Source organism: Coptis chinensis, chromosome 3, assembly GCF_015680905.1.
Source record: "Coptis chinensis isolate HL-2020 chromosome 3, ASM1568090v1, whole genome shotgun sequence".
Lineage (NCBI taxonomy): Eukaryota > Viridiplantae > Streptophyta > Magnoliopsida > Ranunculales > Ranunculaceae > Coptis > Coptis chinensis.
In genome coordinates, this window is record NC_141458.1 from 30,013,766 (window position 1) to 30,023,990 (window position 10,225).

At 36.9% G+C, this 10,225-nt stretch overlaps 1 protein-coding gene and 1 long non-coding RNA gene across 2 annotated transcripts; one reads left to right on the top strand and one right to left on the bottom strand.

Moving 5' to 3' along the window:
* Nucleotides 1-1,254: 1,254 nt before the first annotated feature.
* LOC147509089 (uncharacterized) lies at nucleotides 1,255-4,374 on the top strand. The gene is made up of 2 exons (XR_015218358.1): nucleotides 1,255-1,400; nucleotides 2,041-4,374. It is a non-coding gene; the product is annotated as an uncharacterized LOC147509089 (long non-coding RNA).
* LOC147509090 (protein SMAX1-LIKE 4-like) lies at nucleotides 3,128-7,488 on the bottom strand. Its single transcript, XM_086601386.1, has 3 exons — nucleotides 5,729-7,488; nucleotides 4,837-5,086; nucleotides 3,128-4,752 (listed from the first exon to the last, which is right to left on the bottom strand). The coding sequence occupies exons 1-3, from the start codon at nucleotides 6,976-6,978 to the stop codon at nucleotides 3,214-3,216; spliced, it is 3,039 nt and encodes a 1,012-aa protein (XP_086457512.1). The 5' UTR covers nucleotides 6,979-7,488; the 3' UTR covers nucleotides 3,128-3,213.
* Between the last annotated feature and the right edge of the window lie 2,737 nt (nucleotides 7,489-10,225).

The window sequence follows — 10,225 nt, forward strand, 5'->3', positions numbered from 1 at the left end:
TGTGTGTGTCTATATATGTACAAGTGAAAAGATAGCTGAATGAAGAAGCCTCGATTTGAAAATTTTAACACCCTTTGATGTGTATAAAATACTCAAATTGCTTGAAGCTCCAGACTGAAGTCGTTTTTCGACCAGCCCAAGCTTATGCGAGTAAGAATAGGAAAGTTCATTGATTACGAGGGTTGCGAGCTTCAGTCTGGAGCTTCATATTGGATAATTCTCTCTACGTTTGTTTCAAGATGCTGGCTATACACACAAGAAAGAGAAAGTGTGTGTGGGACTGTGGGGGGCGGAATAGAAGAATATTTTGGAGATATTCGACTTGTTAGAAATACCAAAATAAGGAGTCGGCTTAAAAAGGGCAAACTGCTTCTCTTTAAATCTGCTTTGGTTGACCACGTCCTAAGAAGATTTTACTCGGTTGGATCATTTGTTTAGACATGGTCACGTAGGTTACTTAGAATAAAGAAAAAGAAAAACTATGTCTATTTTGCTCATGGTATCTTCGACCTCAGAAAAGAGGCCATAAGTTAAATGATCAACTAAGAAATTTCATTCTTAGTCCTGTGAAAAGAGTTTTGTGATGAGGAATTTTAGGAAAAGAGTTATCTTTTTAAGAGTCATCCTTCACAACAATGTCATTATGCCATCCCTTTTAGAAATGTGTATCATATGCAGTTTTCAGTTTCTATTTATATCAATGCTACAGCAGTCAGCTTACTACTGCTCACTCCAGTCGCATGCAAAAAAGTCTGTACATATACATGAAGTTGCGAAGGAGAGATTCTTACATGATAGTGGAGGAGCGGTTCATGCCATATCAGTTATAGAATAGCGGAAAAAATATAGGCTTATCCTAGAAGATTGATGTGCAGAAGTTATTAGGGTTGTTTAGAATAAACTATTAAAGCTTACTCTCAAGCCAAGTCTCAACTTGTTAGGCATGGTTTATTTGAAGGTTTTGCTCTCGCTCTATTAATCACTATTCTAGACATATTTTTGGGACTCAAACAAGGTCACGTACTATAAGCGTTCTATGTTTTGTTCAAATGATGCCCTTAAACATTGTTTCTTCTTTGCTCTATAAAGTAATTTTAGTTATGCGTGGTTTTGGATGTGCATTTAATTTTTCTTTTATTGCCTCTGATTCACAAGAGCACCCATCAGACACCTACTGTTGTGGTTTAGGGCTCCATTGTGGGATAGAGTATATGTTAATACTTAAAAACTATATATTTTTTTCTTAAAATTTAATTGGTTTGTTGGAAAGTGTAAAACCACCCACCTCTATAGTTGGACAATAATTTATTCAAGCAGTAGTGTGCAACTGTGAATTAGTGTCTTGACCTAATCCCATTTAGAAAGTTGATCTAGCGTTCAACTCCCTACAAGAGCTACAGGTAAATCTTCGACTAGGTTTACGTTTTCGATTTGAATTGAGGATCAATAAGAAGTGTGAGTGGTCTGATAAAATGAATCCACTCTTAGGTGAAGGTCACTAGGTTGAATTGATAGTTGGAGAAGGATTTCTTGTATGATCAAATGTTCAGGTGCCCTGGACATCTGAATGCTTATTTCATATTTTTAATTTTTAATTTTTAATTTTTGACAACCATTCTCGATATGTTGATGTACAATAGTGATCGTTACCAGATTGTAGTAGTAGTACTCTATGCATCAATCATTCTCATATGATAGAATTTGTTTCAAAGTTTCCCATTCTTTTGGTGGGAAGTGGGAACTTCAAAGGTTTGCTATATAACTCTATGGACAGTGTCATCATTAAATCTTATGTGGTAAGGTTATAGTGACTCCTATTATGGAGATGGGCCATATCCGCCGCTTGTTAAAATTTGTTTAAATTTGGTGGATCTGGTAAGTTAAAAGTAATGATTCATTGTTTAGAAAGAAGCTAAATGCGTTAAAAAGTAAACTATTTGAAGATGGTGTAGGGAGAGTGTTATGCGTTTTTGTATTTGTGTGGAGAACCTCATCATTACTACTTTCTTGGTTATAATGACCCATAGTCTTTGATTGTAGTCAAAAGAGTGGATGAGGAGGAGTATAAAGAATGAAGAGAAGGGAAAGGAAGTGTCCTTAGTGATGAGTGAGTTCCACGTCCCTATAATTTGAACATTGTCCACTTGGGTCACTAATCTTTGCTTAACGTTAAGCCGGTAAGACATGATATCTTGATCATTGTGGATCCACGTTTTAGAGAAAATGCTATATGTGGATATTAATCCTAGTGTACTAAGGGAACGGTCAGATCACTCTTGAAACTTGTATCTGAGATGATAAACCATGGTTAGACATCGTAATCATTTTCAAACTGTGTATCATCTCTTTGGCTCTATTCTCTTTTCAAAGTTATTGATACTAATACATACAGTACTTTGAAGTTTGTTCTATGTGGTAATGTTTCTGCTATGGTATTTTCATTTCTTTGTTGAAAAATAAATTTTTTATAAGACAGAAAACTCGACATAACATAATACTCGTATTATATAATGTGCATACGAATGATGTAGATAAGTAGATTGAAGTATTGAACAGAACAGATGGTGTCACATTCACCTTTTGTTTACAAAGATGAAAAAGAGTATTTTTGGGAACATATTAAGTTCCTGATACCCACTAAGGCTTTATTTAATTGTAGATTTAAATAGACTAGACAGACCCCAAGGCAAAGCTGCCTTCAAATTTTCATAACAAGTATTTTTTTTAGCGTAGGTGTTTAGTACATAGGTGTAGCATAGATGGATAAGAGCTTTAATGCTATATTCTAATGCTTTTACAAATCTTAACACTTTAAACCCTTCAAGAAGAGATGCTCGATCTATAGCTCCATAGTAGAAAAGCAACCCTTAAATTCTAACTTCCTAAGTGTATTGAGAGAGATTCATTTTTTTTGGATGTTTACTTTTAAAAAAGATGTTCTTCAGGTCTGCATATAACCAATGTACTAATAGGCAGTAAGTGAAGATGTTTGAAAGAGAGTATGTGATATGTCTAGATGAATATTGCCAGATTTAAGATGTGCCTCTTTTTAGAGACTTGATCTGTCTTTGGCAAAGGGGATTTATGAAAGAAATCAAGTGAGATGAGAAGAACACTGCAAGAAATAGAAAAAAGAGGACATTCTCCCATGAACATAAACAGCTAGATTACACAAAGGCATTATAACCATTTTGTTCTTTACAACTAGTCCTTTCATTCCATGAAAGCAACTTCAATTGTCCTAGGGAGATTTGTACCCATATACCCAGTATCCAAACCACTATCTTCTTTACCTCCAAGAGAGAGTCTAACACTTCCCTCTTTCCCGCCTCTTTTAACCATTTGTAAGCTTGTTTGAAAAATGTCTTTCAGCCAGTTTTCAAGGAAGCTTGCAAGAAAAAACCCCCACCCATTTACAATCTCTTCTAATACCAACTGATCAACAGAAAAGCAACCCTTGCTCTCACTCCCAAACACCTCTTTGAACGAACGTTTCAGTTTAGACATGAAGTCCTCAGTCATTTGGCTTAACTGAGTGGACTTTTGGTTGAAAACAAATCGGTGTTCGATCAAGCATAGAAAACCATTTAAGGATTTGCTACTGGTCGCAGTTTCTTCAGTAAGATCGCTGGGGACTGATTTGAATTCTTCGTCTTCATTGTACTCTTCCTCGGCTAAGATGTTCAAGTCGAGGGTGTTGGAGCTTGATTGCCTAGAGAATACCTTTTTGGTTGAAGTGTCCCCTTTGTCACATGTTCTTTGATTCTTAACCGTGTTCGAAGTATCCCACCCGGCTTTTCTCTTATGATCATATTCAAGGACTTCTGCATCTACTGACTCTTTCACCAGGAGCTTCATCTGGACTACATTGACGTCGCATAGTTTGTTCCTTCCCTCACAGCGAGTAGAATCACCCTTAGCCACTATAAATATAGCCTGTGCAAAACTGGTCTTTCTCATAATCTGTTCATCCAAATTGCAGTTGTAGGCATCATGAAGAAAATCAATAAAGTCAGAATCAGCATAGTCGATTTCTTCAATGAAAACCACACTTCTTTCTTGCTTTCTTAATGCTGTCAGAAGGATTTCAGACCATGGTGTGATCTGATTGCCTCTTCTCATGTTCATATGGACAACGTGATTAGCAGTAGACCCATAAATTGACCCCGCAATTACTTGTGCTGTTCTCCTTTTTCCAACCCAATCGTCTCCCTCAATCAGTAACCAGATCCCAGTGTTCTTAGTTGTTTTCGAGTTGTGTAAGGCTTCTATGATTGAAGGAGTGGCTTCTGATTGCCAAGGCACATTCTCTTGCAATTGCTTGCTCAGTACTCTTGAGTCTGTTTTCTCCGGAAACAGAGAAGTGCCAAGAGCAAGGGTGATGTTTTCATCCCTGTTTTCTTTGTTTAATAGGGAATCCAGGGTCAGGCCATTAAGGTGGTCTTTGGAAGTTCCATTACCAAAACCGAATCCATTGGAGCGAGCTTGTTGATTTCCAAATTTAAGCACAAAATCCGTACTTCGGTCAGGTCTTGGTGTGGATTCCGTAAAGGAGATTGAATTTGACTGAGGGAAGGTGCTGTTCTGTGATCCAGCAGGCCACCATGAGTAAGGTGAAGCGAAGTTGTAGCTCTTGTTGCTTAAGCTTTGGCTATCGAATGATAACGGAGGCGAGTGTATCTGGCTAGGCCTTGAATGGTGCAGGCTGTGGCATAACCTATTCCATTTTCTCCTGAGCTCAATCAATTCGTCCTGAAAGTCGTAGAATTGTATTGTAAGATTTCTTCGCATTGAGATACTTAGTCAGAATATGCTCGTCAATTAACTTTGTATTACCTTGTAATGTGAATCATTTTTATTTGGTTGCAACCAGTAAGGCAAGTTGGTTGAACCCTTGTCCATGTCTTTGAGAAATAAAGATGATGCTTTTTGCTGGCCTGATTTGAGAAACACTGCGTCTTTTTCAAAATTTGAGGTACATTCAGCACAGCAAGTGAGCTTGTCATGTTCTTCCACACAGACAGAAAGCTTTGTTTCCAGCATTTGAGGTGGATTTTGCAAAAGGGTCATCCTTGAATCAAGGCCACTACAAGGCATATATGCAATTACAATCAGATAGTGCCAATATAATCTATGATTACAGTCAGAATGTTACATTTCCTCTTTAGACAACTAGTTCATAATATTTATTAAAATGATTTCAATGCCTCTCCCTCTCTCAGGCCAAATTGTTTCACAGACATACATATTGCATTCAAAAACTGAGTAAAGGTACCATCAAATACAGACAAAATGGGGCTTGGGATTTCACATAAATGCAGGGACTTCTATTTCAGAACATCAATTTAAAGTTTCAGATGAAGTCCATTTTTCGTCACTGTTTTCTTGTCTTCCTTTCATTCTGATTATGGATATTTTTTTGCTCAGAACTTAAGGAGCATGGTCTGACAAAACAAAGCAAGAAAAGGACATTGTCCTTTATCTGTCTCTACCACGCTTGCTTTTACAGTGTTAAACTGCTAATACCTCTCAAACAATGAAAGTTTGGGAAGAAGAACTTTACTGGGTCATTCTTACTCATCAACGTCAAGAATAAAAGATTAATATCTAAACACCAGGTGTATGAGGTACAAAGTATGAACATTAAAATGAAAAATAAAATAAATAAAAATAGGAAAATAGGAAAATAGATAAATAAATGAGAGATGTGTTAGCTGACTTAGCTCACCTTGAAGCATGTAGGCTTAAACCAAGTCCACCTGTAGGAACAGAAACAGCTTGGAGAGCCCATTTAGTCTCTAGTGAGGGTTGTTTCATCTGACGACATTTCATGTAAGTCTGATAATTTGCTGTGGCCATCAACCACACTTTACTATTTGAGTTGCTATAATCAGTGAGTAGTCTCCCTATCTCTGCAACTAGATGCTCAACTGAGCTGTAACCTGCAGGGTTGTCTCCACCTCTTTCTTCAACCGTCCATTTCAAGTCTCCAACATATATGATAGCACCCCCTTCTGATACAAGTGATCCTACCTTCCTCTTCAAGTCTTCAATCTTCATTTCCACATCTTCTCTCTTCATGAACTTGAAAGACACTGGTGGGAACTGGAACTTAATAAAATGGACTGATCTTAATTCCTCAGGAACATCACCTCTCTCCACCTTTCCCATTAAGTCTGCAACTAGACTTTCTGTTGTGGACAAAGAGTCCCCAACTATGACAGTGTTCCTCCTCTTTTTCCCTAGCAACACCTCCACAATTAACCTCAAACCCTCCTCCTTGTCACTTGTTGAATCTTTAAAAAGTGTGGTTAAATGTTTCTTTGGAGGTGAAAAGAAAAGTGGGGTTTGCTCAGAAGAGCAGTTCAAGAAATGAGTCTGCCAGAAACTGCTGGGGTTAATGATATCTCTATGGGTTTCAGTTGGAGAAAGAGAGCATGGGAGATTACTATAACACTGAAACACTGAAGAAACTGAACAGTCCTCTAAGTTGTTCTTAACAGAAGTACTAGAGAAGCCAGCTTCTCTCATTACCCTACTAACACTTGGGTCATCTAAGATAGATATGATAAGTTGTTCTAGCTCTACCTTAATAGCCAAAAGAGGCTGTTGTTGTTGTTGCTCAATGCAACCTCTCCTTTGGTGAGCTTGAGCTCTTTTGAGTGCAGCAATGAGAGCATTAGAAAGAGATGGTTGTCCATGAAGAAGTGGACCTGGTGTAGTTGGAAGCCTGTTGAGAGACACATTGAAGCAAAGCTCAAGAGCTCTGCATTGAAGTGGATGTGAAGATGAATGAGGATGAGATTTGAGACAAGCCCTTCTCAAAAGACTTGTTCTTGAGCTCAGCAAAGTTGCAGCCACATGGAGTGGAGTGATCTGAGCATGACCCCTCCTCCTGGCCAAACTTAGTGAGTTTTTGAGGACTGAAGCAGCCTCTGATGTGAGGGTCTGCTGAACCGTAACACCTCCTGCACGCATCACTTAGCTAACCACACCACCCTCACCACCCCCTTGTAAGATAAAAAATCTCTATACCAAACCTTCTATTCTTCTTCTTTTACTTCTCTATCTTCTTCTCCTCCTTGGACACACCACCCCCACAGCCCTTTTATGCTTTGCAAATAAAACTTCTTTGCTTCTGTTACTTTAACAGAAACAACAATACCCACTCCAGCTAAGAGAGTTGAAATGCTGAGATTTAAAAGAAGTGGTATTTTGAGTTTTAGAACTCTTGAGGAAATAAAACTTTAGACCAACTTCTTCTTTCTTGTTCTTCTACTACAACTGCTAATTCTTCTTTTCTAGGAGTAGCTGTTGTCTTGCTTTTTTTTTTTTTTATTTCCACTTCATGCTCTCTTTCTCAATCACTTTCTTTCTACACTGCACCAATTCCTTTATTAACACCAGTCATGAGGTACAGTTCTCTAAAGTCGACTAGTGATCCTCTATTCCAGGATGTGTGATAACAACCAAACTCATCTACTCCTTTGCATCAAAGTCCTGTTTTCTAATCACATGTTATAGTGAAAACAAAGTTTTCTGCCACTTGCTCTGCTTTAGAGAACAGGAGCTGGGTTGTAATCCTACTTCTTGAAGCTGACGAAAGAATTTAAATTATAATATAGAATAGTTTAAAGCTAAAGTGATGAGAGATGAAATATATCTGATATAATTTCATAAAAAGCTGCCAAAGGAGATTTCTATCTTACTCCATTTTGAAACCACGCCTTTTACTAACAAACAAAACTCCCCTATAGCATTCAGAGTATCCTCTGCTCAGACTGAAGGAAATCAATAAATGCAATAAACAAAAGAAAATTAACACTATTATTATTTTCGGGAACTATTTTTGCAGGCACATCTTTTCTACCTTTTGCATTCTCATGCAGGTGCTCATATAGCATGAGCATCACAACATTATTATGTATCAATGGTACTTGAACATGCCTCTATCAACAAGAGGATAAAATCGCTCTCGCGTTTGCCACATTGCAAAATTTTACATACCATGGCTGCCTAATACTGTAACACATAGGATGCTTCGAAAAAACAACGTTGTTTCACTCTGATATATTACACGACTTTTCCTACGTGGTCAAAATGCGATAGGTCTTATAAACTTAGAAACAAATTTCTTCATTCCTGTATTTTTTTAAGGAAAAAAAAAAAAAAAAAAAAACTGGTGCTCATTACTTGTGTTATTATTGTTTTCTTTTTGTTTTGCTAAATCTGTGTAACTGGGTCATCATCAAACAGGCCCACACAAATAAAATTTCCACATCAGTAGCCTTAGAATGGAGAGACAAGGCGAGCAGAAATTCAGAAAAACAAACTGAAGGGAGAAGGAAGAATGAAGCAAAGAGATCGTTTATTTCCGCATAATTTAGCATGGGAGCATGGCTTATGTTTTGCCCAATATTTTATTATAATAAGGACGACACATCACGCCAATCCTCGTAGAGAGACAGCATTTTATTCTCCAAAGTACCCAAAAAGCAAACCTCTGTCTACTATCCTACACACCATTATTGGAACCTTTTCAGACTGTGGAATGTAAAGAGGCCCTTTTTCAATTTATTTGCTCATCTGTCGTATATAGTTATACTCTTGTGGAATCACTTATTATCTAGTTATTTCAGGGCAGAGCTTGTTAATTTCATTGAAGCTAGCTAGTAGCTACCTGCCTAAAGAAATACATGGAAACAAAAGATAACTAAATTATATGTCATTCAAAATTTAAAATGGTGTTGTTTTGCCTTTTAGGCCAAAATATATATATATATGAAAATGGGTTCAAATTACTACATAACAGTATACCACATTACCACATATAGGTCATATAGGTGTTGGAGTTATCCCTCACATGAACAAGATGAGAGAAATTGGTATTGTTCGTGTGAAGAAATTTGAGCGCATGCACGCTCATATTGGCCTTGCCCAAGCCCTTGCCTTGAAAAAAAAGAAAAATTTTTTTTTTTTTCCAGCCTCTCACGAAACAAAGTTATTGGATTTTTTGAGCTGGGAAAATAAAGAGGGCGCGCGCGCTCAGATTTGCCTATCTAAGAGCGCGCCCACGTTCAGATTTGCCTATCTAAGAGCGCGCCCACGCTCATGCCTGAATAAGTCGGGGTCTGATTTTCTCCACAGTAACACGAAATATCACAGACGCGCCGAAATTTCAGATTACTATAAAAACAGAAGTTAAGTTTTAGAAAACCAAGTCTTGAATAGAAATCGAATTTTGAGAGCAATCAAATTGAGAGAAAACTCTTACAAAGAGAAAAACTTGTGAGAGAGGAGTGATCTAGTAAGGTTAGAGAGTGATTGTAATCTTCCTTCCCATACTTATAAAAGGATTAGCTCTTGTGGAAGTATACATCATTGGCCGAACCACGGTATATCTTTATGTTGTAGTATGTTTTACTTACTTTATATTTATATTACTTGTTTGTGATAGTTATATCCATAGTTTAGGTTGTGGTTGTTGGTTGTAGTTAAAGTTTAGATTTTTTATTGGAGTAGTAGATTATCCAAGTACAAGCTATCTTAGTGGGGATCAATCTATATCTTAATATTAAAGCTCCCACAAGGGGTATTTTTCGAGCTCTATTAAAATTCCACGTCATCCCCTATTAAAACATAAATTTATCTCATATTTGAAAACGGAAATCCCTTTTTACAATGGGAATTCCTCTCCTATTACAACGGGAATTATTCTCCTATTAAAACAAATTCTAACACTTTTAATTAAAGCGGGAATCTTTCTCCTATTAAAACAGAATGTCTCTCCCAATTGAAAAAACGAGTTTTTAAAACTTAATTAAAACTTTATTAAAAATAATTTGTTAGAAAATTAAAACGGGTTAGCAACTAAAACAGTAGTCCCAATTTTCTAAAAAAATATACATATTTTCAAAAGAGCTGATGCGTATACACGAGCTCCCACAAGGGGTATTTTTCGAGCTCTATTAAAACTTCAAGTCATCTCCTATTAAAACATGAATTTCTCTCCTATTTGAAGAACGGAAATCCTTTTTTACAACGGGAATTCCTCTCCTATTTTAACAGGAATTCTTCTTTTATTAAAACAAATTATTTTAATTAAAAATCAAATTAAAATAATTCCTCTAATGGGCAATGGGCGGGAATCCCGCCCTAAACATTTATTCAAAATTGAGAATTCCGATAGGGTATCCCTAAAATCTAAATTGAAAAAAGGGCTTTA

Excerpts from the sequence above, each read along its gene's own strand:
- LOC147509090 (XM_086601386.1), bottom strand. The coding sequence starts at position 6,978 with ATGCGTGCAGGAGGTGTTACGGTTCAGCAGACCCTCACATCAGAGGCT. Across the intron at positions 5,087-5,728 it reads TTAAGCCTACATGCTTCAAG|TGGCCTTGATTCAAGGATGA; the intron begins GTGAGCTAAGTC and ends TATGCCTTGTAG. Across the intron at positions 4,753-4,836 it reads AAAATGATTCACATTACAAG|GACGAATTGATTGAGCTCAG; the intron begins GTAATACAAAGT and ends TACGACTTTCAG.